Here is an 18002-nt window from a genome sequence, read left to right on the forward strand (position 1 = left end):
AAAGGCTTTAAGTTGTATTTTAAAAATTAATTTCAATGTAATACAGTGAAACCACTTATTGCTATTATAACTCAATATTGTGTTAATGTACGATGTATTTGGTACATGTTATGCGTGGAAACAAGTATACATGCACATTTATATCAAACACACTCATAACGGATCCAACAATTTAGATGTCACATTGGTTATAAATATAAAGCCCGTCCATTTATGTTGAACTAGCTAAAGATGTTTATGCTGCAAATTTATATAGACTAAAAATATTAAGTATAGTTTGAATAAATTTATTAATAAGAGCTTTTAAAAGTCAAAAAAATTAAATTAAATAGTAACATAAATTAAACTTCTATCACAAGTTAAATAAAATACAACCCACACGCCTGAGAAAACATGAGTGATTAACTCATTTGAACTAGTTTTTTATTTTAAACTCGTCCGTTCGTAATATATTATTAGTTGGTCCTCCAGTAATCTTTCATTTTAACATAGTTTCTCGATTTTTCAGTATTACAATAAAGTTTTTTTTTTACTATTCCAATCAAATCCCTCCCTTTTTATACATTAACTAAAATTCTGGAATTCTTAAATGTTTCTTTAAATCTCCCTTAACTAAACCCATTAAATCACTCTAAAGCTTGCCGATTAAAAATCTTATTTCATAAAAAAATTTAAAAATTCCAAAATTTTCTCATAAAAAAATAAATCTCACATCTTATATTATAAACTCTTTCAATAAAAAATAACAATTTATGAATTATATAGAAAGGTACAGTCGTGAAATAACTGAAATATTATAACAACTAAAAATTTAAAACACTAAATTAAGAAAAAATTATCAAAAAGTGAAAATCAATACAAAAATATAATAAAGGCAAATTAAAATATATACTATATAGTAGCCTCCGCGTAATAGCTATAAATTTTAAATATCATACACAAGTGCAAGTAAAAGAAAATAATACTCTTTATTTCAAATATTTGTATCTTTAGTAATAAAAGAAATTCCATTGAATTTTTTATAACGAAGTTACAGCAGTCTATATCTACATCTAGTTAAGTTATTGGCAAAATGATGTAGCTAAATTTCTTCGTAAAAAGAATGCCACCTTCAAGAGTACATTACGTAGAGCATCCCTCATTATTTACTGCTCCGGAGCTCCGCCTACTGACAAAAGTTTCAATCCGTTCTTTTCCTCGACTTTCTACGTGATACACCAGAGCCTATATCATTAAAATGGTTAGATCCTAGTTTCAGAAAAGGGTCAGTCTCCCTACTACTACTACTACTACTACTACTACTATTGCTACTAATCCTATCACTATCTAACTTTCTATTTTGTAAAGTTGGGTCAGTATGTAAACGAGAAACAACTATCTCCCTCCTTTCAACATCCGCCAGTCTGTTTCTGTATAAAGGATCATCTATCACTGGACTTAAAACTGTGGGAATTCGCAAACCAGATCCATCTGGTGAAACTGAATCATACCGGTCCATATCAGATAGGGGTGAATGTCGAGAGTTCAAGGGAGAAGATGAAGAGGATGAGGATGAGTCAGAATCGGAATTCCTCCACATGCTACTCCAGCCATTCCCTGAATCACCAAAAATATAATCTGAGAAGTCATCTGTGCTGGTTGAATCACGGGTACTATCTGTACTGCAAGAACCTTCATCAGAATTGCTGCTGATAAGGGATGAATTATCACTAGATGAGTCTTCTTCTAAAATCCTTTTCAGATGGTGAAACTTTGAATAGAAAGTTTCTAAGGCAGGTGATCCGTCTGGAGAAATTAAACTATTGACATGTTCAGCAGTGCCAGAATTTGTAGATATATATCTTGCTTTTGTAGTAAGAGTCTTTCCACTGACTTTGCTTTTGGAATCTGGGGATATTATCCTGTTCCTAATTAATCTTGGGGCCCTTGGCGAGCACCTACAAGGTGATTCAACTAGTCAGAGAAGCTGACAAGAGAAAGAGCATTTAAAAGAAATTTTTATTGCAGCCACCCCCAATATTTTTAGAAGTGACCGGTTCAACAAGTCAGACTTGTGAATCCACTACGTTTCTGGTCCAGTTATTCCTTACGTTGTTCAATTCACTTTTGGTTGAACCATTAATTACCAGGTTGAACCCCATTGAACCATAACCCTAAGCTCTCGCCAATTCAATCTCTGGTTCTGTTCTACCACCCCCACCCCTGCGTCAGACAAGAAAAAAGTCGGGTTACCTTGCATAAAAAAGCATATATGCTCCTTTTGTCAAGACTCTCTCCAATTCAACAGCCGTCACCTGCAACAGATACACATACAGGAGATGGTTAAACCAAGTATAATATTGTTAGTTAGACCAATTCAACATCTAGAGAAATGCTTTCGCAAGGGTGCATCTGAGAGGAATCTCATAAGTAATAACCACAAAAAATGTTTGTATGTTTCCTTATGTTTTGTAATACAACACTGATATGAAGACACCTTCACTCAAAGAACTGAATAATTTTATCCCAGAACAAAATGATTCTGGGAGGAAATTGGCTAGCAGAGCTTTCATTCCAGGATCTATTCCCCTGCCTTTGTCATTAGTCTAGCCTTGCATGATGCAATTATTGCAGTTTTTTTATGCTACTACTAGGGTTCGTTTGGACCATGTTGCTCAGTAAAATTTAGGTTTTACATTGTTAGCTATCTCAGTGGGGCTTGTATCAGTAAGTAACAAATATAACAGTAACTTGGGGGAAGAAGAGAGTATAACTGGGAGAATAGAGGGAGGGTCTTTGCTTATGAAGTGTAATTGGGAGGGAGAGCTCAGGCAAGATCTCTGGAACACCTGGAGGAGTCTATTAACATTCCCTCTTCTCTGTTCTTGTATCTCTTCAATACAGGTCAAGAAAAGAACATTAAGAAATTTACAGTGAGGACCATGGACTACTAAATACTTCCTCCGGTCATTTCATAAGGCACATTCTAGAAACTTTTAGTAGTCTTTTTCATAAGGCACTTCATAGTTTCTATGAAGCATTTATTATGTTTTTCCTATTTGCCCTTAATAAATGGAGTTGATGAGAAGCTAAATTTAAGAAGAGTAAAAGTTGATAGTGAGGTTGGGTACAATGGTATTAAATAAGGGTAAAATTGTCATATTATAATAATTTTTAGAAAATCAAGAACTTCAACTAACTTTAACTACTTTTATTGGGTTGTGTAATTAAGTTAAAGGTTCCTTATAAAATGTACTAGAGGAAGTACTAATTAAGAAAAACATAAACCTACAGAAGTAAATTTAGGAACCATAACAGAATTTCTCCTAAGATATGGGAACAAATGCAAACTGAAGGACTTACCACACTGTCATCAACCTTGAACCACTTGTTTTGGATATTCTTCACATAGCACACATAGTGACCTGAAAAGGCAGCATTCATGATATCCAAGTGAACAACTACCCCATACAATCTGTATATGGGTGATTTATCACTAGTCCCACTCATGAAAGGTGCCAAGTCAAGTATTTCAGGAAATTGAATTGGCTTGTTGAGCTTCCCAAATTTCCCAGACTGCAAAATAGATTTAACAAGGTAAACTTTGCGTATAGGCAGCATAGAATTTAGGTAATAACATCTTGTCTTTGAATTTAACACAAATACCTGAAATCTCTTTAATGCAACGGTAAGAACATTGGGTGCCTCTGAAACTGTCAGCTTTTTCTTGGCCTTCTCATAAGATTTGCATCTTAAAATAGGAAATAGTTTATTAATAATAGGGAGAAATGCTTGAGTACTAGTATGACAAATAAAAATGCATTACACCCCAAACTCTTCCTATGAAGACATCAATCAAGAGGGGACCAAAAAATCAACCAACCTGACACAATGGTACTTGTTTTCTCCATCCAAAGTCTCAGTGCTTGTAAACCGTCGAAGGGCCTCCACCAGGGTTGTTATCTCCCCTTCTATCTCAACAGTCAGATCCATAATCCTTTCCTGACGCTCAGACTTTCCACCACATTTCATGCATTTTATCTGCCAAATATTAAGTGAATATTCATTGTCCTTGTTACCTCCAATCAGCGGATGTTATAATGACAATAATAGATTTATCAATTTCTAAACCATGCCAAACACTTTATTGCACCAATGTCTGGGGAAGAAAGAAAACCATAATAGATAGTTATGTACTACTTTCTCAGGTAGAAATAAAAAATTACCTTTGATCGAATGTAACCTCCAAATGTTAGACCCATTAGAGTAGTGTCCTCTTCTGATGAGCCCGATGCATTAGCCCCAGCTTCCATAAGGCAAACAGATTGCATTGTGTCAATCACATGCCTGTTAAGTATGTCATACGCTTGATTAACTTAAAATGAATCAAAAAACAATATTTATGCTAGATTACATGAATTGAAAGCTGTAAAAAATACCTAAGAAATTCATGTGCGTCTTCTTCTCTGCCATTACCAAGCTGACTCCCAATATTCTGTAGATGAGAGATTATGCCCAGAGGAGACACTGAAGATTTTGTACCTTTTGACTTCAAAATCAAACTTTCAAATTCACACGTGAAACACCATTTTTTATTTACACCTGAAATTCAAATAGGAGGTATTTTACCCAGGGAAGCAGTCACACCTTACAACACAGTATTCAAGAAATATGGTACAAGATGATTCCATGATGAAAAATCTGATTGCATACATACATGATTTAGAATGTAATCCTTGAAGCAAATAAGCAGTAAGAGGTGGTGTAAATGCTAAGCACTGAAGCACAGCATTAGCATAGCAGCTGCAAAAAGAAAAAAATAAAGTTGACAAGTTTAAAAAACCAAAATGTGAATCCTACACAGAGGACAGTGAAAGAGCAATTGAATCTACATGAAAATTCAACAACGGAACAACCTAACCATTCACATCAATCATTTAATATGGTGGTATGGCATATGACACTGTAATCTGTAAACATATAAATCCACCTACAAGCATGAACCCTGTTCAAGTTACCTGTTTTATCATAAATAATTTCAAATTACCTGTTTCCACAGTTTATAAGACCAAAAGGGCAAAACTCCACCTTGTTCAAGTTATAAAGCTTGACAAACAATTCATATGGGAAAAGACCCTGCAGCAACTGTAAATGTTAGGGAACATAATAACATTAATTCAAGGCACAAAAGAATGTAAAAAGGTTTGTTCTAGAAGCACCTTGTCATTGTATCTTCCAGTAATATCATTCCCAACAGCTAATGGAAAGTGCTTTGACAAATTTGATCCCCTAAACTGATCAACAACCTTTAAAACAGATGTTTTCAAGCCACTCTTAGAATTGGCAGAACAGCTGGAAACCTGAGAGGAAGTGGCAGTTCGAGTGCTAGATTCAATGCCATTATTCCCACATTTTGTACTTGAATGTGAATGCTCTTCAGTTCCAGAAGCTAAATTAGAATCAGAAAGTTCACGTGTCAGGCATCTAATTTTAGTAGATTTCAAGGTGCTGCCACACTTGTCCACAATATGATTTGATACCACAGAGCCAACTGATTGCAAGTTATGGATGCTCAAAGCATCAGCACAACCTGAATCTTTGCCAACACTGGATGAATGAGGGGAGAAAGAAGATAAATGTGGCCCAGAGCTGTCCTTAGATTCCAGTTGATCAGATTCAGATCCACTTGGAGTACCATGGTTCATAACATTGGAGACTCTGCTGTTGATGAAGGAGAAATTCCTCACCTTTGAAGAATTCATGCTGTCATTCTCAGATGATGCTGATCCTGGACATGGCATATTATCCCCAACACAGTTTGGAAATGCATTATCCAACACAGAATCCTTGGCCTTAGTATCTTGTACATGCAGAGGAAGCATGTTACTACTGAATGAAAAGTGAAATGAAGATCCAGAATCAGCCTTTTTGGCCATGGATTCATCAGAATGGGATGGATGAGTGTCAGACTTAGCATCTTCACCAATCCCCCTTGAATCAAGAGTTTTGTCCCAGAATCCAGAAAACTCTCTAGAAGGTTCAATTGTTTTCCCCTTCCACATACTTGAACCTGAAGTAGCATTGGGTGCAAGTTTTCTCTCTTCTTTACTAAAACCAGGTCTGTCATGATTAAATTTGTGCATCGTAGAAAAACCATCTACTGAATCAACCAAAATAGCAAACTTTGGTGAAGAAGACATGGCTACACCCATGTTATTATCACCAGAAGTGTTATCAGGAATGTCAAGGGTGGGATCAACAAAAATATGTCCCTCTGGCCTGTCATGTTCATTTGAGATGATGCTCTCACAGACAGAGGAATCATCAGATGAATCGCTAGAATTTGTGGAAGCTGAGAATCCAGAAAATGAGTTACTGGATAATTCAGAATTAGAATCTGTTATATTTACCTCCGCAAGGGACTCAACTCTAATATTTTCATCCTTTTCAAGTGAAACTTTTGGAGAAAAGCTGGTATCAGAAATTGGGGTTTTCTCGGAGGTTGTTTTACACTCTGTACTGTCACTTTTAGACTTCTCGCCATGGATTCCAGAGTAGTCTTGCTCGACTACTTCACTGCTTACATCATCACTCCGGTGAGTTGTGCTAGGAGGACGGCATTCTAATTTGTGACCTTGACGCCAATGAACAGTTTGGCACTCAAAAGAACTGAAACACATCAACCAAACGTGTGTACTATAGACATATTAATGACACTATCTTCTGAAAAAAAAAAAGTACACAAAAAAAAACAAAAGCAATGAAATGGAACCCAGGTAACACAGAATGTCACAGTCAGCTCAATCTTCGTCGCATGTAATAAGTAAATACAAATTTAACATAATTCGGAGTATGTAATTTAGGAATTTCAATAGACGCACTCCAGAAAACAAGATCAAAAACAATTTTCCCAACAATAATTAATAAGTTTACTGCACAGCGACGTGTAATCAGGAGAAAAAAAAAACTCGAAATGTTCAGCACAATTGAAAACGGAAGCAAAGAACAAACAACTGGCGGTGAACGCACCAGTAGCGAACGGATTTGCACTGAGCGCAGCGCGCGGTGGCGGGAAAATGGCACACGGCGCATTGATTGCTCGCAGCGGCGGTAACCGGCGTGACATACACATAGGACGCTTCTCTTTCGGCCTTGGCAGTTTCCTCGGCGGCCAAAATCAAAAGCCTCTTGATCTCCTCCTTCCTAGCCACCGAAAGACGCCATTTACGGCGAATTAGAAAACCGATCACCGGGAGGACCACACAGACCACCACAAGGATCAGGCTCGAAAACCCTAGATCCCCGGTGACACGCATTTATCCTGCACCCGACACACATCCAGCAGAAGCCACACACCCTAAGCTGCTACTATCACCACCACCACGCATAGATTGTTCAGCGGCAGCTTAGCAACCTGAAAACCCCCCCTCAACCCAACCCCACAAACCCGTTCTCTGATTGGACGGCGACGAAGATGCTGCAACCCGTGACGGTGAGATTAACAAGGAAAGCCGAATCCGTAATTTAGAAATGCACGTTGATCGCGTTCAGAAGAAAACTGAAGATGCCAGTGGAATTTGAAAACGACGGAGCGTAACTCAGTTCTCGTGGTCGTTTTGTTTTGTTCGGTTTGGATGAAGAAAAAAGAAAAGAAAACGCGGTAAATGTAAATAAAGAGAGTAACATTAAATTAAATATTGAAGGTTACGGAATGAGAGAGTGATTGTCGAGGGAAAGGAATTTGGTTGTTGGAAAGCGCGAATTCTTCTTGGTTTCATGCTCCCATACCCAATCTCTAAACCGGTTCGGTCCGGTCCGGTCCGGTCCGGTTCGCTGTGGAACCTGGAAAAAGCTGGGCAGTGTGACTTGGAAGGTTGCCTGTCAACGCACGTGAAAGTGGGGCCTCATTTGGAGTGTCCCCAGTACGGATTGATTCTCATGGTTTCGGATTCAGGGATCAGACGGTGGAGATGGGCCCTACCTTGTGGACCCTACACGCCATTAAGTTCCCTTCTTCCTTTTCATGTAAGAGATTCCAATTCCATCGAATTAACCATTTTGCAAGTAATTACTCTCTCCTTAGGTGCGCCTCGCTACAAGCCATATACACAAACATGGCTTTTGATTATAGGGAAAGGATACTTTACTTTATTATTAAGATTTTTTTTTCTATTTTATTCACCATGGCTTGTCCTTTTTTTATATATTGTTTTCACTTGAATTTATTAATTAAACGAGTGTGTTAGTTACTGGAATGGTTACTTGCAGTTATTTTTGGCATAAGATGCGTGACTTTTTATTTAAATAAACACAATGTACGTGTACGTAGTGGTTTTTTTTTTTTTTTTGGGGTCAGGTGGAAATTGATTTAAATGGAATTTTAAATGCTTAATACTTTTCCTGCTCATTTTGGACTTTGATTTGCCTTTGAAAATGACATAAACGCCAACCATTGAAAGAAAAATCAAAAAGTTGTTTAGCCTTGAACATTGTTCCTACTTTGGACGAAGACCATTGATAAATGAAGTATGACAGTAACCATGTATTAAAATAAATAAATAAAAGACTAGCTAAATAAAAATATTGAGTGGAAGAAGGGTTAAAGGGGGTTTCATTTTCAAAATACGTTGCATCTAATATATACTTTGTAATACCAAACAGGTATTATCGTGTCGTCATCGCGCACGCTTTCTAACTGAATAGGTTCCGTAACCCACGAGAACCTGACACAAAAGTGATGATTAATTACCTAATTAGGCAAAAAAAATTATCCAAGTTGTTAGCACAAATAACCGTTATTAAATAAATGGAAAATATACATTAGGTATAAGGCTCTCTTAACAGAAATTTTTAGTATCTTGAAAATAATTTTTTATTAAAAATATTAAAGAAACGCTTATTCTTGTAATTTCAATATGATTTACAACATCTAACTGCGATACTATTTTCAAGGTCGTAAAGTTTATTTACTATTATTTTGACTACGGTACCATTTCCTTATTCTAAATTTTAAAAAGTAAATATTTAATATAAAATATAAACATTCTTTCTAATATTTTTTTTATAAGACAATCTAACTAAGTTATACAAATAAATGAAATAATTAAAGTTAATTAATTTTTTAACTTTTGAAATGTGTTATAACAAAACAATTTCTTCCCATATAAGTTTTCATCAACTCTATTAAAGATAAATAAATAAAAAATCATAAAAATTATAAGATACCTTACTATAAAGATTATTAAAAACTCTAAGAAAAAGTATTTTACAATAAAAAAAAAGGATCAGAATAGCATATTTTAACAGTGAGTTGTGATCCGCAAAATAGAATGAAATAACAAAATTCAACATTAAAAATAATATACATAATATCACTGTCTAGTTCAAGACTTTTCTTCCTTTTTTTTCTTGGTATTGAATATTCATTCCTACCTATTACTTGGAATGCGACGTTGGGCAATGCCCCCTACTGAATTGTTAGCTTTGGTTTGCAAGTTGCAAGAAGGATCCTACAAGATTACACCTTCCTTAAAGGGTGAAGGGATGATGTTCGTCGTTCGGTAGGCTTTTTGGTTAGAACATTGCTCAAAAACACAATTTTTCGTTTTTATGGGTTAACCAATTCATGTGGTTTATCTTCCTATCTATTATTAAGATTTTGAAGCCGTTTAGATTTCTCTTAAATCTGAAGCAACAGAAAAAAAGAGGGTAAATGTACATTGTTTTTATTATAATTTCTATATAAAATACTCTTCTTAATCCCATCTAAAAAAATCATTAACTTTATGTCTAGTAATGGCATGATCGTTTTTCTTTAATGTTTAAACCAATATATGTTGAAGTCTAATACTGTTACGTATAGATACAGTCTGACACGCACGCATGCACGAAGTTAATGTCAATTTCACACGAAAAGTAAGAGCACCGACTATGCCACCCCATCTATAATGCATTCATTTCCGGTTTAATGAAATTTATTTTGCTTTCCTTTTCGCCGTCACAAAACAAAATCATGAAATGTATTATTTTAATAATGATGGTTTCAATAACTAGCTTGTTTTTCCTCTTTTTTTTAATAAAAAAAGAAACTATTAAAATGTTTGAATAAATTTTTTTTTATTAATTAATAAAACAATTATAGCTTATAGAAGTTCTATAAATTGACTAAAAAATAACAGAAAGAATAATAAAATGACAAACTAGGTAATAAAATCAAAGCAAACTAACAAATTGGTACAACAATAAGGAATCAATAAAATAACATAAAAATATGTCCTACTACCTCTCAAGCTGGAGAGTGGATGGATACTCCTAGCTTGGACATCAAGGTCTAAAAAGTGGTTGTTTCCAAAAGCTTAGTGAAGAAGTCAACAATTTGATTGGAAGAAGACACAGGCAGAAGATGAAATAATTTGTCGTTCAGCATCTCGTAGACAATGTGACAGTCAATGTCGATGTGCTTGATGCGCTCATGAAAACTAGGATTAGAAGCAATATGCCTTGCAGACTGGCTCTCACAATAGAGAAGAGCAAGAGTGATATGAGGAACATAAAGATTTTGTAGCAACGAAATTAGCCATTGAAGTTCACAAGTGGTGGAGGCCAAGGCACGATATTCAGCTTCAGAAGAGGAACGAGAAATTGTAGTATGTTTTTTTTATCTCCGAGTTCCATTTCAAATAAAGTTCTTAACCCATGATTTCATCAAATATTTCAAAATAAGAAAAAGGGGTTACAATTTCATCAAAGCACTACTACAGGACACTTTTAAATACTATTTTCAAATTTATATCTTAGTCCTATAGCAGTTCCATCCACCCCTTTCACTGAGTCTGGTGCTGATCGTCTTGGTTACCTGAAAAATGAATGTAAGGGTGAGTACTTTACAATACCAAAACACACAACTGGGTATAGAGTCTCACCTCCAAATCAAATTCAATACATTTATGCATAAACAAACATAGACAACATTGTCATTCAATATCAATGCACTCACGACACTAACAACATTTCACATTCAAAATTACAATTAACAATAATCCTATATGCACACACGCTAGCCACATCCACTTTGGCACTGTGATCATAAATTTTTACCATGAATGGTCGCTGGTTACCCCCGCCTCATGAATTTCACGTGGGCAATCACGAGTAGTTCAACAAGGATAGTGGTCAGAAGTCTAGTCAGGAAGAGAGTTTGTAGCCCGTGGTGCACTCGTTCCACAGTCAGTGTCACCACCACTCCCTTCTCCTTAAGATATTTCTACCATCCTCATCTTTCACACTCCCAATATATCGTTGAACCATTCACAGCACATTACAATGGCGCTAACACGCTCATTCACACATATTCCATTCACGCATGCAGTAATCATGCTTACACACAGCACACAGCCCACATTCCATTTCACAACACACGGCACGTAGCTTACAATTATCGTTTAGGCTTATAATATTCCATTTACATTATAGAAAATAATTGTAAGACCCGTAAGCCATTTTAACGAAAATTAAAAAATGATAGTTTTAACTCACTAGTAGAGGGTTGGATGATTAATGCCTCTTAACATTGATCATGATTATGTTTGATTATTTGGTTAGGATCGTGATTTAAGAAATGGTGGAAAGAAAACGTTGGTGAGAAAAATCGGTATATACTTCAAAGTAACAGGGGACATATCTATTTTCAAGGGTATAGTAGAAAAACGTTGGGAGATTGGGTGTTTTATTCCTTGCTATGTATGTATAAATTATTTGAAGGAATTTATAATTATTTCCATACTTAGTGTACAATTATTTGAAATTCCTTTTTGAGATTGATTTTATGGGTGATGATGCTTCTATGATAATTGTTTTGTTGAATTCAGTATAAATAATTGATTGCCTAAAATACTTGAGGAATGACCTATCATTCATATGGAGTGAGCATATAGAAAGTATGTTGAAAGTTGAAAGGAATTGGAGACTTGTAAAATAAAGCTATTAAAAAAAATAAAAAGATTTGAGATAAAATTTGATGGGTTTTAAAAAGTGTTTTAGAAATTAAGAAATGGAATTGTGGTTAATTTTCTTCTTAAGAAAATAATTGTTTAAAAATCTTCTTTAATTTCAAGTGGTTTGATCTAAATTTATTTAATAGTTTTTATATATTTAAAATATACCTATATACATATTTAAATAATTTAAAAGATTTTAATTCATTTTAAAATATTATTTTAAATGAGTATTTTGAAATGTGGTGATAATTGGAAAAAAGTATTTGAGAGCCATTGAAATAGCTGGAAAGTTGTGAAATGTGGTAGTGGTAGTGAGTCTCTACTTAAAATTAGAAGTGTATTGGAATTTTCTGACTGTTTTGCAGAGAGTAGAAAATTTAGAAATATCTGAATTATAGCGGAAACTCTATCGGATTGTCAGTGGAACATATGTTGTTGTTGATTGAAAAGAAATGTTTAATACCTAATTAAAAGACTAAAATTAGGTTCATGCATCATAAGCATGTGATGATGGTGGTGTTGGATGGGAAGTATACGAAATCTAGGAGAGACTCCAGGTTAGTCTTAAGGATAGTCGGGTGTGATTGAGCCGGGCAAAGGTCAGGGCTCACAACCCTGTGTTGTCGGTTCTCACTGCAAAATCGGACTATCCTGACAAAATTCGATGGATTCTCAGAATCAGTTGAGCTATACTTTTGAAACTATCTAATGAGATGGTTATGACCAAGAATAGTTGGTGGCAATGAACTCCTGATCCTTCCCAGAAAGAAAAAAAAAATGGTTTGGGCCCACATGCATATGTTAGTATAGCAATTAACTAGGTGATGCACAGAATCATACATGACATGTACATTGTGTGTTGAGTTGTTTGCTATTTGCTATGATAATTGTAAATATCTTGACGTGTTTTTTACTGTACTTTGGTTGAAATAGGTTTGTCTCACCCTTTTAGTTGCTATGTGTGTTACATGTGAATATGTTTAGTAGGTAAGGACACAGATGGCTTGACCACCTTACCAGTATGATCCTGAAGGAAGATGGGCACATGATTGAGAGCAACAACAATTCACCCATACTAGCACTATTACCTTTTTGTTAGATAGAAACGGGCTAAACCCACGAGCATACCTCATTCCCATCAGGGTACCTATGAGACTTATTTTTTCATTTCCTCTTGGAGTACAGTTTATGAGACCCCATGTCCCACTTCCTGTCCCTATATTATCGCCCCCAATATTACCCCCGAATTTTCTTAGATATTTAGGGCCTTATGTACCGCCTGTAGTACGACCCAATGTAGCGAACATACCTTTACCCAAAAACATATCTATCTCATCCACTTCCATTTCGACTTCCTCTAGTTCTTCTGACTCTCTGAATTCCTCTCATTACTCAAACACCCCTACTGCTACTAGAAGGAAGAAGACTGCTTCTCATGCCGGACTTCCTCCTAGTCTTGCCTCCTCTAAGTAGGAACCTAGTGGGAAATGAAAGTAGGCTAGGGATGAGTAAAGAATAGCCTATACATATATGTAGGTATAACTACTAGTGACTGAGAGAAGAGTTGGTCAAAATTCTTAATCGTTAACTTTTGGAGGAAATAATATTTTTCATGATCATGGGTCTAGGGAAAAGCCTGTAAGGTCAGTTTTTGGTTGTTGTCTCTGATATCGTGATTCCACTTTATTTTGTATATAATTCAGTTATGTGTATATGTTTATATTACTGTATATTTTGACAAATGATATGTATATATGTAATTGGATAATTGATGCAGATGATGTATTTAGTTTCTATTTATGTGAACAGACGTAAACTCATACGTGTGACTTTCTTACTACTTAGATTATTTTAATATTATATTATATTGATAGCGTAATAAGTAGTCAGGATGTCACATATTTCTTCCTCCATGGCTAGAATCTTGAATAAGAAATGAGTTTAATCTGGTGCGAAGATAATAAGAAAATAGGACGCTTGGGAGCAGAAAGGAAGAAGATGGTGTTTTTAGGAGAAACAATTGCATTACTTTGACAAAATCAGAGAGCGGAAGCCAAGCGAGTATGCCATATTAAGATTTTTGAATAAAGAATTTTTCTTATTAATTGATAAAACAATTATGGCTTATATAAGAGTTCTGTGAACAGACTCAAGAATAATAGAAAGAATAAAAAAACAGCGAACTAGCTAATAAAATCAAAGCAAACTAACAAACTGGTACAACAATAAGGAATCAATAAAATAACATAAAAATATGTCTTAACAGAGGCTGAGATTTGATATCTTATATTAAATATTTTTACTAACTTAAAAATTAAAGTCTTTATTTTAATATTATTAGAACATTGCTAATACATTTTATATTTTTATTTTATCTAAAGTTTAAAGATTTTGAATTCTTAAGGCCCATTTCTTGGGCTTCACTTTTATATTGGACCAATCCATAACTCCTCGCCCAATAAACATTCATGCCTCTATCTATGATATTTCTCATAGGCTTTCATCTTTAAGGAATGTAATATTAGCATATTATGTAAGTCCACTCCTTTACCATGAGTGTGTAACACCTACATTTAAGCATTACATAACTAACAACATATTTTATTATGAGATATGTGATATATTTCCTACTATATATTACTTTATTGCTACAAATACTAAATTAAACTTTGAAGTATCTCTTGCAGATGTTTTTTAGTCACCAACCTCGCATATCAATTCTATAGCAGTATTCTCTGTACACTAACAACATACATATATCATATTTAGATATGCATTTACATATTTTACTAAAAAAACAAAAAGTACGAGAATAATCAAATCGTAATTCTTGTTAATGATAGAAATGAAGGCAAAAATGAATATCGTGCCACAAGTTCAAAATAGAAATCCAATTTACGAATTTAGAGCATATCCTTCCTTATGTGTGTTTAACACACAAGCTTTTAGCTTATGTTATGTAACAGACTTGATTAATATTAATTATAATAGTTAGAGTATTTGTGTATGCGCGCTCGCGTGTGCATGTTAGCTAGTTAATTGTTAGTTTTAAGATTGCAATAAAATAACAAAATTAGCTATCCATTAAATATGTCATGAGAATGATTAAGATAATACCAGGAACATCTAAACAAAATGATATTACAAAAAGGATGAACATAACATTAAATGAGAGAGCCAAATGTATGCTAATCAAGTCTAGTTTGTCTACACTGTTTTAAGTATACACAATAAATACAATAATTTATCTCATAAATAAATGACCTTTAGTTCTTTTATATTATTATTTACATAAAGAAGTATAGTTTGGAAATGAGGTAGATTTTTCATATTTGAAAGTTTTTTGGTTATGCCTCATATATTTTGATAGACTCTGACATTAAGATAAATTAAACTCCAAAGAATAGTAAGGTAAACTAAACTCAAAAGCAAGAAAGTATTATTTTATCAACTATAGATCTAACATATATGTATATAGGTTTTGGGATAACCAAAAACAAAAAATCATCACAAGCAGAAATGTCATTTTTAATGAACTGCTAGAACTTTATAAGAAAGTAGCATTGAAAGAAATTTTAGAAAGTGATGTATCCAATAAAAGGCAAAATATAAAGGTAGAGCTTGAGTCATAACCAGAACCAACAGTAGTGCCAGAAACTCCTATGATCCAAATGAGGAGATCTAGTAGAGTATCAATAGCAACACAAAAGTATTATCCTTCATTGGTATTATTTGTTATTAATTGATATTGCAAGCCAAAATGTTTTGTTGACGTCATGCAAGGGAATGACTATATTAAGTGGGACCTAGCAATGAAAGATGAGATAATATCTCTTCAAAAAAATGGACATGGTTATTAACTAAGTTATCAAAAGTAAAGAAAGCATTGCAAAACAGGTGGATCTATAGGTTGAACGAAGAATCTAATGACAACAAAAGATATAAGGTGAGACTTGTAGTGTGAGATCCAAGCGTTAAGCGAGGGCGGGGAGTGATCGTTGGTGCAATGTGAGCACAGACAAAAAGCGGCTCTTGGCAAGCTTCTGGCGATAAAAGGCATATGAATGAATCAAACTTACATCAAAATGAGAGAGATCCAAAAACTGTGTATACAGTTAAGAATAGCTTAAAGGAATTGATTAGGACTACCTATACTAACAAAATACATTTACTTTTCGATGACCTATCACTTAAGAACTTCAAAGTTAAGCGTGTTTAACTTGAAAAATTATGTGATGGGTGACCTTCTAAGAAGTTCCCACAAAGCAAACTGAGAAGTCTTGTGTTAGTTTGTAGGGACTTGAAAAGTTATTGGATGAGTGACCTTTTGGAAAGTTTCTACAAAGCACATTGAAAAGTTTTGTGTTAGTTTGTGGGAACAATCGTCAGTCTTGAATAAGTTGTTGTTACATGTAGTGAAAGATTTTTAGCAGAAATAATCTCTATAAATCATCAACAAAGATTTTTATTTAAGTTGTGCCTTTCATTCTACAACAAAGAGGCAAATAATGCTTATTTGAACTTTTACAATTTTGTACAAAATACAAACTGAAAAGTCAAACCTAACACATGATCTATTATGCAAGATCTCAATATATTCCAACTTTTCTTTTGAGGAGGAGGGACATCTTGTAAATCATCTGCAAAAATTTCCATTTATATTGTGCCCTTCATTCTACAATGAAAAGACAAATAGTCCTTAACTGAACTTTTATGGTTTTGTATAAAATATAAACTCAAAAGTCATATCTAAGATCTGATCTTTGATACATGTTCTCTACATATTCCAACTTTTCTTTAGGGAAAGGATATCATGTAAATAATCAGCAAAGATTTCCAACTTTTCTTTTTGAGAGAGAGATTTCTTGAAAATCATCTCCAATGATTTTTATTTAAGTTGTGCCTTTCATTCTACAATGAAAAGGAAAATAATCCTCAACAGAACTTTTACAATTTTATAGAAAGTACAACTCAAAAGTTAGACTCAAGATTTGATCTTTGATATATATTTTTTACAGAGTCCAACTTTTCTTTGGAGGGAAGGAGAGACATCATATAAATCGTCGGTAAATATTTTTATCAAAAGAAATGGACATCCTATAAATCATCTCTAATAGTTTCTATTTAAATTGTACCTTTCATTCGACAATGAAAAGGCAAATAGTCTTTAACAGAACTTTTACAGTTTTGTAAAAAATACAACTCAAAAGTCAGATTCAAGATTTGATCTTTGATACAGATTCTCTACATGTTTCAACTTTTCTTTGGAGAGTGACATCTTTTAAATCATTAACAAAAGTTTTCTTTAAAGTTGTGAATCTTTAATACAAGTTCTTTACATATGCCGATGGCTTGAAGAAGTGAATCTTGGAGCAAGAATTATACTTAGCAAAATAGGTTCTTGCATGCATGTAGCACATTTCTTTCTCAATAATATTATATGAATTTATTTAAGGGTTGAGTTGAGCATTCTCACATGTATACTTGTTCAAAAAAGAAAAACTGATAATTAAGCAAATGTAATAAAACCTCCAATGGATTCAAACGAGGCAGCAAATAGAGAGAAAATTTCTTCAATTCCCTAGCTTAAGGAAAGAGAAAGTCTAACTCTATGAATGTCATCGAGAAATTAAAATTCATGAAAGAGAAAAAATATCTTCTAAGGATGAATCATAAAATCTCTTATCCTCTCTTGCTCCTGGTGTGCCTATTTCTTGTATTCACGAAAGAGAACAATGAATTGCCAAAAATCCAAAATGTCTCTTTATATCTAATATTTATCTTCTTCCATCTCTTTCACTCAGCGGAAAGAAAAAGTTCTTTTATATATATATATATAAGTTTGTTGTATGTAAAATAACAAAATTTGTTATAATCATTTTATTATTAATGAATTTTATTAAAATTAACTTAATTAAATTATTTTTACATTGAAAAAGAACTTTTATCTCCATAATTATTTTATATGTATACTCTTTTAGTAATTTAATTATTATAGTTTTTATTCTCCTCTACTTTTATGGCATT

At 33.8% G+C, this 18002-nt stretch overlaps 1 protein-coding gene across 3 annotated transcripts; it reads right to left on the minus strand.

Annotated features, from left to right (window-relative positions):
• Window positions 1–952: 952 nt before the first annotated feature.
• Window positions 953–7746, minus strand: LOC113864961 (ubiquitin carboxyl-terminal hydrolase 16-like). Of its 3 annotated transcripts, XM_027499233.1 has the most exons (12): window positions 7009–7746; window positions 5199–6675; window positions 5027–5115; window positions 4697–4782; window positions 4419–4581; window positions 4206–4326; window positions 3863–4020; window positions 3646–3730; window positions 3343–3555; window positions 2233–2294; window positions 1491–1937; window positions 1033–1409 (listed from the first exon to the last, which is right to left on the minus strand). In XM_027499233.1, the coding sequence occupies exons 1-12, from the start codon at window positions 7293–7295 to the stop codon at window positions 1181–1183; spliced, it is 3417 nt and encodes a 1138-aa protein (XP_027355034.1). In that variant the 5' UTR covers window positions 7296–7746; the 3' UTR covers window positions 1033–1180. The 3 variants fall into 3 exon arrangements, with proteins under 3 accessions (XP_027355033.1, XP_027355032.1, XP_027355034.1); XM_027499232.1 differs by having other exon boundaries at window positions 953–1937; window positions 5199–6648; window positions 7009–7741; XM_027499231.1 differs by having other exon boundaries at window positions 992–1937; window positions 7009–7743.
• Between the last annotated feature and the right edge of the window lie 10256 nt (window positions 7747–18002).

Source organism: Abrus precatorius, unplaced genomic scaffold (genome assembly GCF_003935025.1).
Source record: "Abrus precatorius isolate BTA unplaced genomic scaffold, Abrus_2018 Scaffold4, whole genome shotgun sequence".
Taxonomy (NCBI): Eukaryota; Viridiplantae; Streptophyta; class Magnoliopsida; order Fabales; family Fabaceae; genus Abrus; species Abrus precatorius.

Coding starts and splice junctions, on each gene's coding strand:
- LOC113864961 (XM_027499231.1), bottom strand. CDS start 7,295: ATGCGTGTCACCGGGGATCTAGGGTTTTCGAGCCTGATCCTTGTGGTG. Junction 4,327..4,418: donor GACGCACATGAATTTCTTAG/GTATTTTTTACA, acceptor CATACTTAACAG/GCATGTGATTGACACAATGC. Junction 4,021..4,205: donor GAGGTTACATTCGATCAAAG/GTAATTTTTTAT, acceptor AATATTTGGCAG/ATAAAATGCATGAAATGTGG.